The 20,716-nt window shown below is 39.3% G+C and overlaps 1 protein-coding gene across 3 annotated transcripts in view; it reads left to right on the top strand.

The window, feature by feature from the left end:
- LOC121901898 (protein unc-13 homolog C-like) overlaps positions 1–20,716 on the top strand; it is a 113,731-nt gene that overhangs the window by 52,912 nt on the left and 40,103 nt on the right. For all 3 annotated transcript variants that reach the window (XM_042418998.1, XM_042418990.1, XM_042418981.1), the window contains 4 exons: positions 4,440–4,529; positions 5,550–5,678; positions 13,627–13,760; positions 16,426–16,511. In XM_042418998.1, coding sequence (XP_042274932.1) covers positions 4,440–4,529; positions 5,550–5,678; positions 13,627–13,760; positions 16,426–16,511 — 439 coding nt within the window. The remainder of the gene's footprint in view (positions 1–4,439; positions 4,530–5,549; positions 5,679–13,626; positions 13,761–16,425; positions 16,512–20,716) is intronic.

The raw sequence follows: 20,716 nt of genomic DNA, 5'->3' as shown, positions 1-20,716 counted from the left end.
GAAATGGATTTGGAAAGAGGAGAAGAGGAACAGATGAAGAATGAAAGTAGGCATGGTGGGTGGTTAAGAGAAAAGGAGAGAGAGGGTTAAGTGAAGGAGAGATGGCCTCTTTTATTTTCAGATGGCCTGGCTGTCTGGTGATGACATGTTCACCGAGAGCAGTCACAGAATATCACAATGGCTTCACCTGCCAGCACTGCCCTGCTGCTCTCCTGTCAAGCCTGCCACAAAACAGTGCTTCACACACACACACACACACACACACACACACACACACACACACACACACACACACACACACACAGAGTTCATACTCTCTCTCACTCTCTCACTTTCTGAAGCTGTCCCACAGAGCCGGCCTGCCACTATTGGACAGTAATAAGATTCAGATCTGGCTGCTCTGCCGTTCACCGTATGGATTTCCCTATAATGACATTCTGAGGGAGATTGAGTTTGCTTTTGTAAAACAGAGAGCTTGAATCAGCAGAGAGGGAGCAGGGGTGCAGCTGTCACTCTACATTCTGCTACATATGCGTTTCTTCCTTTTAAACTTTACTCTAACAGCCCTGATACACGATGACACCTTGTATAATCAGTCTGTCCCTGCTGGGATTTGCAGGTTTCTCTGGGTCGGACATAAAATCTCAGTATCCAGCGTACACTGCAAGGGATTTGGGGTGTTGCCTTAGTTTTGACAGTTTGATGTAAAGTCATGATAGTAGGCACCCCTGGGAGTTGTGCTCTATTCTCTTGAAATTGAACTGTGCACAGTATTGCAGCAGACCTTTAGAGAAAAGGTTACTTAATGCAAACAACTGGTTTGGTCCTCTCTGTGGTGCAGCAGTTTCTGCTACCTCCAGTAAAAAAAGAAAGTAAAGCAGTTGTTCCTTACGGTATCTTTCTCTCTCTACTACAGGTTTGTGCCATATTCAGTAGCACTGAGCTGTTAATGGAGGCGATGAGGCATAACACAAACAAAAAACATATATTTCTGAGATTATATCCACAAGGTTGCTCTATGGCACTAATAGGATATACTTGCTACAGAAGTGTACAAGCAGCCTCTGTCATTCTCACATGGCAGACAAATATGATTTTCTAATTTCCAGAGGAGGAAAATGTTTAGAGAACAAAGCAGTATCTGCATAGTTGCAAGTATAATCTTGTTCTTTGCAGAGCAAAACCTGCATAATTCAGAGGTAGCTATTTGAAATTTATGACAATGTAAAAACCCAGGCACAATGGAAAAGCTAGTATCACCTTTCACAGAGTGGAGAAGATAAGAAACCTCTTTGGCAACCCCGATGAAAAAAAAGTTATTGAAAGGGCGCAGGACTCAAAGTCTGAAATGTGTGAAGTTCTGCTGCTTTTGAAAATAACAAGACACAGAAACATTAATATTTATAGTTTATTAACCCTCCATGCATGTTGAAAATAAGTGGAATATGCATAATGTTTGAGATGATAGAAGAGTCGTTCTTTTTAGCTTTACATGATGTTGCATTATAATTTATGTAGCTATTTCTACATTTACAGCCAAGTTATCAGAAATTCTCTTAAATGTACCCATTAAATATACAACTTATAAATTTGGTAGACACACAAACCCACACAAATAGACACACTCAGTGGCACATGCCTGAGGATGGTCAGAGTGCAGGGTGACCGGTGCAATGTTCCTGTGGCAGTTTGAGGTCCAGTGCCTGTCAGTGCGTGACTGCTTTTGATCTTTTTTTCCACATGATTACCTGCACTCCCTCCACTTGTTACCCGGTGTTTAACCAGCAACATTTTAGCCATTATGCATGACATTATGTAAACTGCACAGTTACAATTGTCCATTCTGAATAAAATAAAATTTGGGTTTTTTTATTACTCAATGTAGACACTGTCTTAAGATAATATTCAATGTGGACTAGAATAAAGAAAAAGGAGTAAAAGCTCATCTGCATCACTCACTCCTTGCCCCATCCCATAATGGACTCTCTGTCATCTTTCGAAGGCAGTGTTGATGTTGTCTCTACTTTTGGCTGAAATATGGATGTTTTGCTTTTTTAGCTTGCCTGCTTCTGGGCAATCCATCTGTTTCTTTTTCCTTTTTTTCTGCTGATGGAGTTTTCATTTCTGGTCTTTTTTTTTTTGGACATGCAAAAATTGCTGTTACGCTAGACAAAGGTCTTTGTTCATCAATCACAAAACAATGTTTATACAAACACAGAAATATCTGTAAATAGTTGTTAAAATTAGCAATTGTAAAGTTAGGAATTGGTAAGAAACAGAGAGGAGCTGAATTACAATTTTCAGTTCCTTGTGTTCTGTAATTAACGTCTCACTGGTTCACAAGTACATGCTGTTTTTAACATGTTTAAGCATCCCACACATTATAATTAAGATAAATCCTGCTCAGTTGATACTTGCTTTCAATAATGAATGCATTTTTGGGAACCCTTGCCATCTGCAATCAAAGCAGGTTGTTAAGTCAAAAAATCAAATTAGATTGGTAGCTAAGATCATAACATTTTGTTTGTAGAAATATACATTCTCTGCATCAACTGTAATGAGTGTCAATGAGCACTTGACTTTTCCTGACTTCAGTCACCATAATTACACAGCCTGTTGATGTCAGAGAATCCACCAATTAACATGTTAAAAATGCCACACTATGATGTGATATAAGACAATATTGTTTGCACTTTTAATTAATAATTTAATTTCAAAAGTCAACTCAATGAACGTACTAAAAGTAAACTCAATAGATGAGACCTCTACTATCAGTAAAAGACAGACTGGCAGTAATTGAAATTGCAGTCTTTTTTGTTTCGTTTTTCCCCTGTGGGCACTTTCAGCTCTTTCTAGGGTGATTTTCTTCTCTTAGATAAAGGTGTTAATGCTTCTATTGGAAAAGCATGAAGGGACAGATTTGTTTGACATTACCTCAGGAATGCAAAAGCCTTAATGGATTAGACACCATTATTTTTCAGAATTATTTTTTAGCAACAAAAAAAGTTTTAATTGGTTTCACTCTATAAAAGTTGCAATACTTATACCCAAAATAAACAGATGAAACACAACTGTCTTACTGGCTCCAGTGTGGTGATTCCAGCATGGTTATTTCAAGAGGTGTATCGATGATGGCATTCAAGGTTGCAGTGGAAGATATAGAATCCATGTTTCAAAGGGACTGATGGTTTCACTTGTGTCTGAAGGCTACATGTATGTGAGTTTATTGTAAGAGAAATATCAGTGTCAGTAGAGAAAGAGAGGGAAGTGACTGATGGCGCTTATGGGCTCCATGCTGGGAATGAGACTCGTGTCGGTACAGTAGCTGCTGGAAAATTCTTTTATTTCCCTGGAATTGAAGGATTTATATTAAAAGGAATGTGCTGGGGCCTGGATGAGACAGGATGCTTGAGCTTCTTAAATCATGTTTTAAAATTTAAATGGAATAAAATTTTCCAGCTAGAAACAAATGATGAATGCTCAAATAATTGAATTGTTCATATTAAAGGCACTGATGCAAATTGCAATTTTTCTGAGACAACAAATCTACTCCAAACTGATTCTTTTTTTCCAGTAGGCAGCCAAATATTGTATAACTGGTCCACATTTGCTTGTGCAGGATGTGTGTCAAGCTTGTTTGCCTGGAGGGTGTTTATCTCTATTGGGGACTACACTTTCACCTCTAAACTAGACTTTTCCTTAATCATCGATCTAGAGAAATAAACTGTAAGTTCTCAGTAGGCAGCTGACTGTCGGTGAAACATTAATATGCCTCCCATATATTTCTTACTCTGTTGGTTATTCTTGAAAACTCCATTGTTGTTTTGTTTTTTTTTCTTCTTCTTCGAAAACCAATCCTCTTGAATCAGTTATCAACCCAATAAAAACTTGTATGCAGTTCACGTCCAAAAGATGTCAGGTGAGTTTTGCTTGTGCTGATGGGCCTTGATCTCAGATAGACCTCTCCTGTTCGTGTGCTGTCAAGCCTTCAGGCTGTTGTGAAGATTTTGCTCTATTTCCTGAATCTCCGGTGTGTATTTATTGACAAGGTAGAGGAGGGATTGAAAACAAGCAGAATTGTATTAGAGCACCGAGAGAGTAGGAGAAGTAGGATAATGTATGGGGCAGGGATGCTTTTCCTCAGGGCTGTCAGGGCTTTATATGCTCCCTGTCACGGTGTTCTGCACTGCCTGATGACTTCATGGCCCTGAAATAGAGGTTTTCATCAGCAGAGACCTCCCTTGTCCACTAAACGATTAGACAGACAGTCATTTCGTTATGATTGCTGGGCGTTGCTCTGTAATCAATTTCAATGTTTTGGCCTACGCGGTGTGATGTGTTGGAGGGCAGGGGGGAGGTGTGTGACATTTAAAGTCTGCTTACAATAAGATATCCTCTCTCCTCATGTTATTTTCCTGTCTTTCTCATTCTTTCTCCAGGATAATTTCCCTGCAGGAAACCCAGAGCGTCTCCAGGACCTGAAGTCCACTGTTGATCTGCTGACCAGCATCACCTTCTTCAGGATGAAGGTAGTGTGTGTGCACATATGTGTGAGCTTGTGGGTGTGGAATATTTTGAAATTGAAAGAAACATAAACATTTTAATAAATGATGATGGAAAACAACAATAACTAATCTTTGTAGATCTCTAAGATGTGTTTTGTCACGTTTTATCACAGAAGTGCTGCACCCTTGACTTAATGACTGAGACGCCTTCAATACTGGTCAAGGCCATAAAATCTCCCAACCAGTTATAAACATAAACCCAGATTGATCTTATGCATGTTTCATTTAGGTGAAATCAATTCACTCACATAATTCCTGAAACCTGCCCCCCTTTCAACACAACTGACCATTCAAAACCAAAAGATTTATGGTTGTACAAATTCATGACTGCAGGTTCATGCAAGGGGGTTGTGTTTGTATAATGTGTGCTGACCTCCATACTACAGTAAGCCTCTATGTTTCAAATGCTTCCAGCTCTGTCCCCCCCCTCCCCCCCCAACAGTATGTCGAGTTGTCTCCCGCTTTATGAAGCTCGGCTCCATTCAGCTCTCTTTTGGCGGGAGTGGGGGTGTAGCACTGGAGCACTGAGGCATAGCTAAGATGGCAGCTGCGAGCAAAGGAATGAAACCTGTCACTTTAGGTTACCAAAGCTCTCACTCTGTGCCATGCCCATGCTGAGCTTTACTGTGTATAAGCACCGCTGCTCACTCATAGGAGCTACTGTGTTACTATACGGTGCACACACACACCCTAAATGCCAGTCTGACCACATGTCAATTATGATATACATAATACATGTAAGTAGGTTGCCCATTTTTTCCACAAGGTAGTGATATCTTAGTATAAATATTTCAAACATGTAAGATGATATTATTACATTATCACTCCACTAATGGATGGTACATAGAAATGCATTTAAGTTAATGTACCTGTCATTGATTTGGGTTTTTTAAATCATATAACAATATGCTAGGAGACCTACAAGAATACCTAACCCTGAAAGTATACCTATTTTTTATTATGTATGTCTGTTTGTGTGTGTAGGTTCAAGAGCTCCAGAGTCCACCAAGAGCCAGTATGGTGGTGAAGGACTGTGTGAAAGCGTGTCTGGACTCCACATACAAATACATTTTTGATAACTGTCATGAACTATACAACCAACTCCTCGACCAGGTAAACAGTACTTTTTATAACACTACTTATAAACCTTTTCAGCTCAAGAAAGTCAGACTTCTGTGGCACAGGTAAACATAAAGAACAGTAGTGTATATACTGAACTCTCCAGTCATGTACAACGTGAACAGTTGCCAGCTTGTATTTCTCACATTAGATCTTGCAGATGTAGTGACGCACATACTAAACGATGCATCACTTCAACACTTAGTGATTCCTTACTTGGATTTTCTGGAGATGTGTCTTGAAACCCTAATCTCTGGTCAAATCATACATGAACACAATTAAGTTACAGGTTAAGCATAGTTACTGTACTATAGAAGTGTGCACATTCATTTGTGTCAAAAATATGAAGAAGAGGGTGAGGTATCAGGTTGTAGGTGTGGATAGTGTTTGAGTCTAATCAAATTAAGGCTGCATGGTTCTTGTGCTCGGACCCTCATACCTCTGCGTGCTGTGCACCCGCAAACCTGCACAAAATAGTAATGCAATTATGGCTGACATCCCAGTGTTCAGCCTTGCCTACTACCCACAGCTCCTTGTTAATGATTGGCTTTACCTGTACAATGCAGCTACTTTTAAAGTTCTGAGAAAGAAACATCACATGCAGCTTTACCTGCTTTCTTCGACTGCAGTAGCGACCCTCCTGTCTGTTCGCTGTAGGTGTTGTCCACAGCGCCAATAACAGTATCAGAGAGCAATTGCAACTCCCGCAAAGATGAGACACACTGATGGGTGCAGGTTTCAATCTGAGCCCTTAATGCTCCCCAGAATTTGTCTGATGTTATCACTATATATGCAGTTTTAAAAACCATAATCTATTTTGTGGCTGAATCAACCAGCATTTGTGCATTCTACAGCAATTGTTGAAAAGCTGAATATTAATGCAGACTGTTGTTTTAAAAATGCATTTGTTCACCCTGTTTCAGAATGGGACTTGTCTGCCACCTGTTCAGCTTTGGTGTTTTTTGTGTCTTTGATTGTGGTTGTTGTTGTTATTGCTTTCCTGGGCGTGAAAGACATAACCTGGCCCACCACTGGTCAATCCATAGCAAACAAACACTCAACAAGATATTATAAAAAAATATGTTATTCCTAAGAATAGAATTTGTATTCTATGGATATTATACACAGGATAGTTACAAACAAACCTAGGCCTCTGGCATGTGTTTTTTATTGTAAAAATGTTATACTTTTCTGAATCATGATTTGATGATAGTGTGAAATTCAAATTTAGCAACTCACAGCACTCCTGCAGATTCATGTAATCATTAACATTAAATTAATAACAAACTACCAACTCACCAGCTCAACAATATGCAACACTAACTAGATAACTGAAGCTAAAGGGAGTCTTTATTAACTCTCTACTTGCTTATTGCACAGCTTCAGTTGTTTAAACATGATGATGCTTGCATAAATTCATGTAGCCAGATACCAGAAAAATCTTCCTTTAATGGCTTGTTGTCGTTAAACAGTCAAACAATTAATATTGAATACAGTTGTTACACCAGTTCTGCTCCTAATTCACTTGTCAGAAGCTCAACATTAAAACTCTTTGAAGTTTTCTGCCTATGGCGAGCACCCTCTCTCTCACCTCATTCCTTCATCATGTATCACCTTCAGCCTGTCATAAAGCTGATATCATGCTTTCCCTCAGCTGTAGTGCGCTTTGTGTAGATGTGTTACAATGCTGGGAAAATATAAATTCAATCCAGCATAACCAGAAATCAATAGGCTATATATTGTGTCAGACATTTACCAGCCAATAAATGCTCACCGTGTCTATTGCAATCTTTGCATGAAAGACTTCAACCTTCTAAGAAGGGGAGAGTCCACAGTGAAGAGCCATATCAAAACAGCCAAGCATCAGGCAGCACTTACCTGATGCAAATCTCAATTGTTCTGGGCTTTTTTGGCTCTTAAGTGAGCCGATGGATAATGTATGAGTGCAAAAAATAAGTTGAAAGCATGTTACTTCATCATGTATAAATAGAATAGAATATCATTGGCATGCCATCAGCAGCTGGAGGCATGTTCTCATATTGAGACAATACTCTTTACATATTCAAGAAACACAACATTATCCAGTCCTCAGTTAGGTTTGCTTCTCCAAACACATTATTTCCATGTGCTAGTTTACTTGTGCATTGGCCTTGCCTGAGTAAATAATCAGGCAACAGGCAGCTCCGCCTGATTATTTTACGGCTTACTTCCCAAGGAGAATGGCAGCCACACCACAGAAGATAATGTCTTTTTAGGTCGTAATGGTGTGCAATCCGCTCAAAAGTTGAATAATAAGCTTCCTTTGTTTAAACAGCCTGAGGGGTTGTAAGCAATTACCAAACTGGAGAGATAGACGCTTTCTCTAATTACATCTTCGTCCACCACAGTTTCACAGTAGACAGCCTCTCCATCAATGCTTCCTCTACAACAGAAGAAAAAGACACCAATACAATACAACGCAAACAACTTTATTAATCCCTACTAGGGGAAATTTGTTTGGAGCAGGTTGCTGTACACACAACACAGTAACATGCAAACAAACAAATAAATAATGCAATATTGAGGTCAGCTTCACCTCAAAGCAAACCTCACTGTGACAATAAATTATTATGTTGATATACACTCGGTAGCCTTTGACTCAGCGGATAGAACACATTTCAGACCCCAATTCTCCAGATGCTAACAGTAACGGAGTGTGGCAACACAAGAGCTGACACGGTGGCCAGGCAGGCAGTGAAATGTCCCAGGCATGTTGCATAACATAACAACAAAGCTCTCTGCGTCTGCCTGGGCATAAAATGACTGGGGGGGAGGAGGGGCAGGGGGAATCTAGCTTAATAGTTTCTTAAATCCTGGCAGAAAAAGGAGGATTTTGAAAAACAAGATGAAGGGGAAATGGAAAGAGGGCAAATGAATCATGGAAAAGGGAAAGGAAAGGAACTATACTTTTCTTCTGGTTCATCCAGTGGAAGAATGTGCAGTGGCAATGATGATGCACAGACCAGAAATACCTGGTAACATACACATGACTCTGTATACATGCTTGTGCATTATGCAAATATCAATGTATAAGTATGGAGATTAATAAAAGCAATCCGGTTTCGAAGAGTGAGGTTGGTGATCATTGACAGGCATGTATGGTCTCCACTGTGCCTATTTGTGAGAAGAGCCACAGAGCAACACGGAGAATACTCCACTTGTTACTGAGCAAGCAATTCAAATTGATTTGATAAGTATCTCTCATTGACATTATCACTTATTTGCCAATGATACCTAAGTGGTTGATTTAACTGTGTTTGAAGAAGATCTTTGTTTTCAGAATATGTGGTTTTGGGTTGAATTCTCCATAAAAAATGTACATATACACCTTATTTTCACGGGGCCTTAAAATGCTTTGCAACAGCTTCGGTTCAACCCCCTGCTTGCTGTCTTGGGAATTTGATCACATTCTCCGGGAACATCCTTCAATCAGAGACTCTGTAATTTGTGTCACATTGGGAGAACTGATGAGGAGCCAGTTGTATGCTAATGCTGATTTCTCCCACACAGGGACTGAAAGTACTAAACAATAAACATAATCCACTAGCTACCCTCTAGAGGAGTGATGCGCTGCTACGCATATTGCTGCTAGTGCCCCCACCACCCTGTGCACTGGAAGTAGTTGGGACTACACTGCACTCTTGGTTCAGTACAGTATTCACCTCTTAGTACAACTGAGAGTGAAGCCCATGGGTGTGTTGTTGACTGTAAAAAGAACGGCAGGCCACTTAATCACCTTTAACAATGTGTTTGTACCTGCTTGAGGTGAATACAAATGAGCAAACACTACATTTTAACGCGATGCATAATGTATCCGATTTAGTAGGGGTGACACAACCTTCAGTGTCCTTCGTAGATGCATACAGTTTTGCACGTGCACACACTCACACAATGACACACGCACAGACAGGTTTTGCATAGCTGACTCACCCCCTGCAGATACACTTGTTTCATTATTCATGCCTCTAATTTAACATAAATTTACCTTCCTGCATATAGTAGCATACCTCCCCTGATGGCCCAGTCCTCTCATACACAGCTACATATGTTGTATCTTTCTGTATGAACCAAGCATTACAATTCTAGTTTCATAAACTATGGATCGGGAGCCAAAATAGATTGCATGTTATTTTTTGTAGTTTTGATCTAAACTCATACAGTAAAGTGCTGATTTAGTTTTCACTGGTAATGTCTTGACAGTGTCTCAGTATTTTTAGTCTCATGATTGGTGGACCAGGCAAATCTGTTTTTAGCACAGCTTGCCTTAATTTGTGATCACATGGACCAATGTTGTTTCAGTTCTTCACCAGCTCTAGTTGCACATACTCTAGATAATTTACTTGTTTGTGTACATGTAAACTCTGAAAATTAGTGTCCAGTCCATATTGGCATGTCCATACACAGTATTTGAGTTGAGACTCTGTTACATATAAAACTCAAACTACCTCCCTTTTGCATTTATAGTGCATTTTTCATGTCATGCTACATAGCAAACATAAGTGAAAATGCAAATTAGAAATTCATGAGCCTTTAATCAATATGATGCCTGGGATGGAACCTCCCATGGAAACATGTAATCTATTTTCATGACAGGCAGGCAAGATGATAGACTTAAAGCCATAATATGTGATTATTCAGCATTAAAATGTCTAAAAACGACTAGACCTATGTTATGTATTTTGTTGTGCTGTGCACTTACATTATCTCAAACATTTCCATGCGTCAGTGTTGTGGTTGTCCGCCACAATGGCATCTACCAAAGAGTATACATTCCCAAGATAATATGTCGGCATTGTGGTTGTCCTCCAGAAACTGTCATAAACTGATTTTTATTCAGTTTTAAGCCACATTTTTATGATAAACTTTTTAGATCTTGGTTGTTTTTAAGTATATCTTTTAACCAGATGAGGGATTTTATCTGCAGAGACTCTGCCCTCTGCCTGTATTTTCGTATTATTTTGCTGTGTTTGGGACGCTTCTGGGCGTCAACCTTTGGGCAGTGGGTGTGTTGCCCCAAGCCAATAACAGCATACAGGGTGTGAGGCCAGGACTCAAAGCGTAGTGACCAGGTTATATCGCTGTCTCCGTCTCTCTCCTCTGCTCTCTGTCTGTTTCATGTATGTATAAAGAGAACAGATTTGACTATTTGACCAAGGGCAGGGCTGAGCTACACACACGCAGAGCAGAGAGGCCACAGCAGACAGGATGAAGCTCTGCATTCACACAAAATCCGGCAATGTGGCACCTTCCCACAGGGTTCTGTGGAGGTGTGGGCGTGTTTGTTTGCACTTCAGAAAGTAACCGCCCTGAAACAATCAGAAAATTTTATTTCTCTGATTCACAGCTTTGTTCTCGCCGGCACCACTCCCTGTCTTTATTCACTTTCTAGCCTGCTGAACCACCACTGCTCTTTCTTTCTTTCTCTCTCTCTCGTTCATGCTCTCAGTTCGCTCTGGTGTCATTGAGCTAGGGAGGAGGGGCAAACTTTGAACGCTGTGTTTACAAACACCAACCGACAAATTCTGCATTGTATGCCTTTAACTTTTGCAGCCCCAAACTTGAATGATTAAAGTAGTAAACCCTTTTCTGACATGATCAACTGTCACAAAATCAACTGTAAGCCCTATATGTGTTTCTTGTACCTGTGAAATTAAATTCTGTTGCTCTCCCAGCTGCAATGCTGCAAGAGATGCAACAGCATTACACTACTTGCATTACAAGATATTTAATACAAGAATCAACATCACCGGACACAAGTTGATTACTGTAGGAATCGATTAGATTCTAAGGATTGTATTTAGGATAAATGGACTCATATAGCATTTCCATTTCCCAAGCTCTTCCTACATCTCTTCTGTGTGCCGCACCAAAGTCAATATTGAATAATAATTCAAACTAAATTATTCAGCAACAGATCTGAACATGTTTCATTTTTAAAACAAAGTTCTATTCATCTAAAAATTTGTACCAGCCAAAATTAAATACACAAATTAAAGAATGTATATAGCATCCTCTTGGGAGGGTATGTCCCTGCAGTCCACAGTCATAAATTATATTTCTCATTGTCAGAGTGCATAATAAGTGCGCGGGTGTGTTTGAACGTAATTGTGTCTGTGTATGATACAGATCTGTCACTTTGGCTGAGTTTGCTGCAGTATGTGCATTCAGCTGTGTTTTTATCTGTGTGCACAGCCTTGCTTCCTTTTTGTGGAACCTGTTCACGGCAGACTGAAAAACTGTTGCAGTTACTCACTGACTGGAGAAGATCAGTCTGGTCATAGTCAGTGTGGGGAGAACAGATGGTCGAGTCAGTGAGTGGTTTTAGATTCAACACCTTTCACCCCCGGACAGCAGCAGAGATTTCTGCCACACACTGTGACACACATTATTGGAGGGTGATATATTGAATGGAGGACAATTTTGCTTCTAAAACTCAAATAAAAATTATAATCCTTAAGATTACAGTGCTTGTTGATTTCACATGTTATTGCGTTCAGGAGTGTGTCACTGGAAAATACTTAACGCAATGCAGGCATAAGCTGCAGTCTGAGTATTGGAGCTAGGGTCACTATAGCATGAAACAACAAGAGAAAGCCAACCCCGTTCTTTGGGTTCACCTCCACTCAAAACAATCATACTGACCAGTTTGACAAAGTTCTTGATGAACTTTGTCACCTCTTCATTCAGACAGAAATTCTCCATCCTTTCTCTGTGAGAAATTCAAAGGTTGTACATTGCATCTTCTGTGTTTTCTGTTTTCTTTCTTCTGTGCAGTAAGTACAGTAGTACACATTCCTCCACAGATGCCATGTTGGTTTACTACTGTGGTCATGGAAATGCTCAGATTAGCTTTACCTATCTTATATCGCCTCTTCGAAGACTGAGATTGATCACCTCCACCAGCCCATAAGAGCACACGTTGAGTATTTTCACTGGGGTTGCACATTTGCTCTGGCTGGGCCACATGTTGCCCTTTGTATTTATGTACTTGTGTGGAACATGTTTGGGCCAATATTAGTTTGTTACTTTGCTGAGGAGTTGGATGTGTGTAGACCGTTGCCTGCAACTCATCATCTAACAGCTTATGTGATTGGTCCTTCTCCTGTCATCACTCCCTGCAATATTTAAAACTGATCTGCTGTCAAAAAAATGCAGAAAATAGCTGCCATTTTGTTTTGTTGATGCATTTTTGATGATGATGATCTCAGTGACAAATCCACAGTAAAAGTCACCCTATGTTTTGCCCGTTGAATGCTTGAATGCAATGTGAAGCAGCGGAAAGAGGAAATATTTGGCTTGCATTAGTAGTAACTTAATACACGGGGAGTAATAGTGAGCAAGGCTATTATCAATGAGATAACTTTTAAAAAAGTGAAGTGGGATTTCATGCATACATCAATACCTTTTGAATCTCTAATTTGAGTCCCACAAGGGCATGGTGGATTCTGCCACTAACAATAAAAACCACTTTATAGTGAGGTAATCACTGAATAGATAAATAAATAAGGTAATCACTAAAGTCTGGTGATCATGCCACATTTAAAAATGTTCAGTTATTCAGGGTTATTGTCCTTACACTGTGAACGTCTTCCATATTAGTACCTTCATGTCCCTGTTGTTCAATTTAGTTAATTATACTGCAAGTACAGTATTGGTTGCATAATATATATCATGGCAAGATATTACGACATGCAGTACAGAACATATGCAATGTGTTGATAGGTCTGCTTGTATACAGCATCCCTCCTCCTTTGTTTCTCTGGCTATCTTTTTCTTTATCTTTCTCCTAATCCCATGCAACATTTCATTTTTTTCAATATGTCTCATCACAATATCTGCTGCATCACCCTCAATACACTGATATTGTCTTATGACTCATGTTACCTAAATTCCTTCTCTGTAGAGCCGGAAGCAGGACATTCCCCGCGAGGAGCAGGGTCCATCAATAAAGAACCTGGACTTCTGGCCAAAGCTCATCACTCTCATGGTTTCTGTAATCGATGAGGACCGAACGGCTTACACCCCAGTCATTAATCAGTATGTACTTCTTTATTATACCATATGTGGTTTTTAACAAGCAATCTGATCAGTCAAATGCATGCCCAAACTGCATTTTTTGGTTGCTATGCCGACATTTGTGGTTAGGTATTCTCCTCACAAATGCATTGTTGTTAACATCATAATATTTGCATGCAACCACATTTCCCAGTGTATCTTCCATTTAAATTGTTTAAAGCCCCAGAAAAGTTGTATTAAAGTCTTAAGTACTTCTCTTTAACATTTGTGACTAGATAAGCAACAATCACAGTTTAAACATCTTCATCATTATTTATTAAGAGTTTTAACACTCAAACACTAAACTAATCTGCTTCATCTGGCCTGCATGTGTTTGTTTGAGAACATTCATATGTTGCTAAACCCTGATTGGTGCCCAGAAATGCATGACATTACCATTTTTCCAGCTAAGCCCTGCCCACTTCAAACCAGCAAGAAGGACGGAAACAGAAATAAAGACATCTGTCATGTAGAATAACCAAAACAGTTCTGACTTTGGCAGAAAATTGTGTGTTCATGAAGGAAAGTCTCACTTATAGTAAGAAACTATTTGTGTAAATTGATTTTCAGGGCCTTTGAAGCTATAAACGACCACACTGAAAATACACCAACATCCTGAGAGAGGCTGAGTTTTCACTGCATGCTGTATGATTTATGCCCCAACCATTCATGACCAACTAGACTTGATGGAGAAAAAAAAACATAGATAACTAGCTGATATATAATTGGGGTTATAATGTGGCTCATGCTGATGAAATATTTATGTATTTATACAATACTTACATTTTTTATTCATTTATTTGCCTTTCAGGCTTCAGTATTCATCATACAGAGTTGAATAAATGAGAGAGAAATATCCTTCTCAAAGTATCGCTTCATAGTAATTCATTTCATAGTCATTCCCTTTAAGATCATTTATTTATTTAGTTATTTTATATTTATATTTTAGAAAAAATGAGGTGCCCATCAGCTCCTTTAAATCTGAAAAAAATATTTACAGATTGTGGAGACTTGAATGAGCGGTGTGTTGCGCAAGAAGGCTGTGAGGCAGCCAAAGAAGCCAGCATTCAAAATGCTTTATTTTGTATGGTGAGCCATGCTATGGATGGCTAAAAGGGGAACACAGTGATGCTGAATTATATAACAGATGAGAGATTTGTTTGTAGAAAGTAGGGATAGAGGGCTGGTTGTGGTGATGATGTTGAGGGAGGTGCAAAGCGTTTGTGTCCGTCAGATTTGTTTAATAAAATCAAGCAAACTACATGACCTGATGAAAATGGAGTGGAGCTCGCCTCAGATGAAATAAGATGCAACCTACATTTTCTTTCTGTCTCGCTCATACATATCCTCTCACACTCTTCGCCCTCCTTTCTCTTTTCTCCGTCCTCTTGCTGATTTACGATGCTTATTACGGCTCTGTTTATGCCCTGAGCCCTCTCTCCTACACTGTCTAATGATACATTTGCAATATTCATGCCCATTTCCTCCACATTCCCCTGGTCAAGTTCCAGAGTGACAGCAACTCTGATGCATTTTCATGGTAAATCCAGGAGTGGACTTGTTGCCTTTATATAATTGGAGCTGTTGCCAGAGGGAAAAAAATGTTAGCCTGTTGCTCTATGTCTCTGTTTCAAGCCAAACAATGAATAGACTGATCTACTGATTTAATTTTTTTTCAATTTTGTAATTGTAAATATAAAATTTGGATGCTATAGATGTTTTTAAAAGTGTAAAAGGATAAGAAGAGATTATTTCCAGAAATACTCGTCATGCAGATTGTAAAACACATAACATCATTTATTTCACCACATAGAGGTAGACTGTAAACCATCTACAGGCATGTACAGTAGCTACAGATCTTTACATTCATTTAGCCATGCAGGATTTTCATTGTCTGCTTTGCCTACAGTACATCGTGGGTGCACAACGAGACTGAAGAATAACAGAGGTGGAGAGAAAGATTCTGAGAGTGATAGAGATGAAAGAGGGAGCAGTTGTTTCTGGGATGTCTCTTTTTTTTCTCCACTTGCCACTGGGAGCATAAATCCGCCTTCTAGCTTCAGTGTTTATTTCTTTGCTCCATAAAAGGGTGTGCCGAAGGTTGGGGAGGAAAGAGGAAAGTGTGTGCAAATGTGTACACACACTTGGGCATTAGTTTTTGCAGGAGGGTCCCGGCTGAGCAGATGATTACTGTTTCAATAGAAATAGTTGGACAAATGTGTTTGTTGTTTGAAACGAAAAACCTTTCTCAAGCCAAGGCCCTGTCATCACTGTCTGAAGATACGGATAATTAAACCATTGACATCTCACATTCAAGCTGTGACTGAAAATCTATAGTCATTCAAAATAGCACATTACTTGCCAAATAAGTTGCCTCCCCTGCTCTCTCTCTCCTCTGCTGTGCCATTTCCTCCTGCACTTTTCCTCATCTTAAAGCCCTTCACATGCACCTCCATTCTACCCCAGTTCAACCAGGTTTGGAAATGACGGGGGATTATTAGATTATGAGATTCACCAACCATGTCTTTTTGCACATCTGTTAAGTCGTTTGTTAGAGATTCAGGCTGGGCCAAGCCATCAGGCCACCCAGTCGAGCGTGTCATTATACGGAAATGAGTCTGATTGGAATCCGTTTCAATTCCACCAGGTTTCCACAGGAGCTGAATGTGGGCAAGATCAGCGCGGAGATCACGTGGAACCTCTTTGCCCTGGATATGAAGTATGCAATGGAAGGTAAGTAATGCTGCTGAACAGACAATTGTCTCTTGCTTGAACGTGTGTGTGTGTGTGTGTGTGTGTGTGAGTGAGTCAGAGCTGCAGATAAATAAGATAGATTGATTACATGTTGGTGAAGAATAATAGGTTAAAGTTTACAACAAGGTACAACAAGATACACAATATTTTGAGTAGTTACCACTGAATGTGTAACTACTTGTTAGCTATTCACTAATCAGTAGTTAGTTCTAATAAGTAGCTCTAGTTCCTCTGTAGCTACTCTGGAACAGGTGCAAAGTGTTTTATTCCTCCATTGAGGTGAGTGTTGTTTATTTGCTGGTGTCACTGTGTTGTTTATCAGTTGTTTCTGGCTGTGGTCAGCTGCACTGCCTATCTAGATTACGCTTCCCCGCTTTAGCTCTATTGATCAGTATAGAGAAACTGGAACTTCTTTTAATCAAGATAAACAATTGATCAATGGCACAATCAAAAACAGATGGGATGCTCAGGATTGTGTGTCGTGTGAAAGTATGTATATGTGATCTATGAGGACCAAATGTTTTCACAAGTAATGCAAGATGAGAAAAAAAGACAGCGACAGAGTACTTATGTATGTATCATTAAAAAGTCAGTTACATTTAGATTCACAATTTAGTGTTCAGGTTAGTTATTTACTTGGACCCATGACTCATGTGCAGGAAGCAATATAATTGACCTACATTACCTTCAGCAGGCAGCGGCACATAGGAAGTAGTCATGAGTCAAACAAAAATCTTACCTTAAAAGTTACCATAATTATAGACACACAGCAGCCATTATATACATAGAAATGTCCACACTACTGCTGCACTGCTTTCTGTGTGTTTATGCTATGGTCTAACATAACATAAAGATACACAGACTCGTACTTCATTGCTACTGAATAATACAAGTACTATGTAAGATGAGTGCAGTGTGCAAGATGAATGCATAAAAAAGGAATTCTACCGCCACTTCCTTTGTACCATATAAAGGTAGTGATATATAATCTGTAGTCTTGTAGCATGAACCAAAAATCATTAATTGCTCAAGAATGAAAAATCCATCACTCCGTTGCAGCCATTGTAGTGACAAATTTATATTTAAAATATGCCCCAAATTGTAATACGCATTTAGCATTCTTATCATTTTCAATAATTTAGTATAGATTTTGTCAACACATGTAAGTCTTTTTCCAAAGACAGAAGAAGCTCTTAGTGATCAAGCAGTAAATCTTACATTTGCTCTGCTGGCAGGAAGACAGATGTTCCTGGTTTTAAAGTGGGTTTTGACTTAAATCCCCACCCCCCTCTTTCTCCAGCTCACCTGCCAAAAAGCAGCAAAAGCCTCCTGGAGGTTATTGAACTAGGCTGGAGGCTTCAGGATCAAACCTCCAGGATATCAGGGTTTATGGTGGAGGAGGAATACAAAAGGGAGTTAACGGGACTGGGGTTGTGAATGAATGTTAAAATGAGTCTGTGTGTGTATGTGAACGTGAGGACTCAGCAGGATAGCACCCTGGGTTATGATTTTGTGTGAATTTTTGCTCTAAAGTTGTACTCAGCTCAAGTTTTCCACATTCATGCATCCAAATTGCAGAAATAACGCAATATGACATTAGTACACAGCACACACTATACTTAAGTTCACCAAATTCATCTTGCTTGTCAGATCCCTTCATGTCAAATTCAAGTTTTAACAGACAAGTGCTTGCCTGCTGCTGTGTAGAACACGGTTTTGGGTTTGACTTGGATAGAGAAGATTCCCACCACATTTAGGAAATCAGAGCAAATGTATTGCAACTCATTTTAGGGATTGTGATCTGCTGTCGCCCAACTTTATGATTTAGACTGGTGCAACAGATGTGTTTCACCTGCAGGTTTCACTTGCAAACCACCTCTTTGTTGAATGAGACATGAAAGAGGGAGGAATATTTTCTACTATAATGATGACAGAAGAGGTAGAGGGTTGCGTTTAGAAAAGCTGGGTGATCTGATTGAGGTCAAAAGTTGGGAATGCTCTTTATGCTGTGTGTAAGAGAAAAGACAGGGAATAGCTTATTGGTGATTTATCCTAATCCACACAGCACATACCTGCTGCTTCCTCTTTGCTAAGCCATCTTGAGTTGCTATGGAAACCAGGTGGCAAGAGCGAAATCTGCAGTGTGTCTTGAGATACAGTATTCACACACATACATAAAAGAAGCATATATAGACTCTATAGATGGAATATCATTTCTATACCAAATGGTATTAAATGTGATCTGCGTTTTGCCAAGGAAAAATATACAGAATGTGTGTGGAGTATATGCATACAAATGTGCCCATACATGAAATTTTAATGAGATGGGTGGGGTGTAGATTTGTAGGTGTGTGCATGCAAAGATGTGTATTTCTGTGGTGAGATAATGAGCAGCCATAAATCAACAAGATGGATTATGTAAGCTGAAATTTATATTAAATCCCCAATTGTAATCTTTTTCACAATTTTATGTGTATAATTTTAAACATCAAACAAATTATCAAATTAATTGATACCTCGGTATTTATGGAAAACAAATGAGGTGGCAGTCAAGACTATCTGTAGACTCTATATCCCACTAATAGAATTGTTTAAGTTATATGTCCTCAGACTTCCACTGCCTGTCTGTCATAAAAAGGATGCTGCTTCTTGTTTTCTTACCTCCTGTGCCCCAAAGAGAAAAACAGAAAAAAACATGTTGAAAGCCCTCCATCAACCTTATGTCATCATCTAGCAATGCTCTCTGAAACTGTTCCTCTGATTGGACAGCAAGAACAGTGACCTCCATACTGTATGTTTTGTGTTATAACACAAACCAGCAGATTTTGCACAAAATCCAACCCAGTAACATACTGTAAAATGGAATCTAGAAAGTTAAGAAGTACTCTGATCATGAGAAAACAATGGAAATATAAACAAATAATGTGTTTTATAAATGACTGGTTAGCTGGAGAAGATGTTTGTTCCCCACTGAAAGCTGAGCTTTTGATTATGAATGTGGTCATCATTCCAAAAAACTGAAATATGGCACATTACATCTTCTGCAGCACATTACAGTAAAGAGCATAAGCAGGCATAACAAGACATTGAGAGTAACATGTTTTTAGTCTTATCAAAGTTTAATTTTTGAAGTTATAAAATGCTGAACTGCAAAGAGGAAAAGTTGCAGTACAATATGTATTACAGAATAGTGTGTCATCAGCATAAAGGTGTACATTGCAATTAATTAGAGGTAAATTGAATGGAAACAATGTGATAGTCATAGATAGTTAACAAAAGTGGCCCTAAAATTAAACCTTGGCATTGCATTCAAATGATTACAAGGCTTTTGTTAAACAGGACATTGTAATAGAAGTATACTAGACTAGCTATTTAGATCACTTGTCTTTCCACTTTATGGGGTAATATACATAAAGTGAGAGAAAGAGAGGGACAAAGTGTGGCTATGTGTGATTGGACGTGTACATATCTGAGTCAGGGCAGCAGGGCATGTGACCACCTAGGGTGTTACTGACTGCTGTCACAGCAGGTTTGGGCAGTTTGTGTGTTTATATGTGTGTGTGTGTTTGTGATTTGCCTGAGGGTGTCCGTGTTACAAAAGTAGACAAGAATCATGGATGCACATACACCCTCTTTCTTGCTCCTTTAGCCTGAACCCTCTTCCCCTGCTTTGCCTCCTCTTGCCTCATCTTGTCAGTACATCACTGCCCGCCCACAGCGACACATGCCAGGAGGAGGACATGACTGTCATATTCCTCAAAGGAGCACTTTGTATGAATAATTGCTCATTTCTTGTCAGTCCTACTGGCTGTAATAGTTCTAGGTTTGGTTTGGTGAAGACTCGTAGTTACAGTATATGAAAGAGTTTGGCAGCTCATAAACCACATAACAGTGTGGTGAAAACATGCACATTGTAAACCACATAACTGAATAGAATTTTGTAAAACCACATAAAAACAGATGATGCCTGTGGATCCTGTGTATTACTCATGGTTTGGTGCAGAGTAATTTGATGTTGTGCATCTTTAAAATACTGTATGTATGATACACTGACATCGATATCTGACTATCTTTTCCATTAGAAATTATAAAGTGCCCCATAATACATTGCTGTTGTGTAACCAGTGTTTATACGTAATTTTTAAAAGTACATGAAAAAGTGACTGGTGCATGTGTGAGTAATG

The sequence above is a fragment of the Thunnus maccoyii genome, chromosome 1 (assembly GCF_910596095.1).
Source record: "Thunnus maccoyii chromosome 1, fThuMac1.1, whole genome shotgun sequence".
NCBI classification, from domain to species: domain Eukaryota; kingdom Metazoa; phylum Chordata; class Actinopteri; order Scombriformes; family Scombridae; genus Thunnus; species Thunnus maccoyii.
Note: the sequence above shows the minus strand (reverse complement) of the source record. Positions and strands in the feature narration are given on the sequence as shown.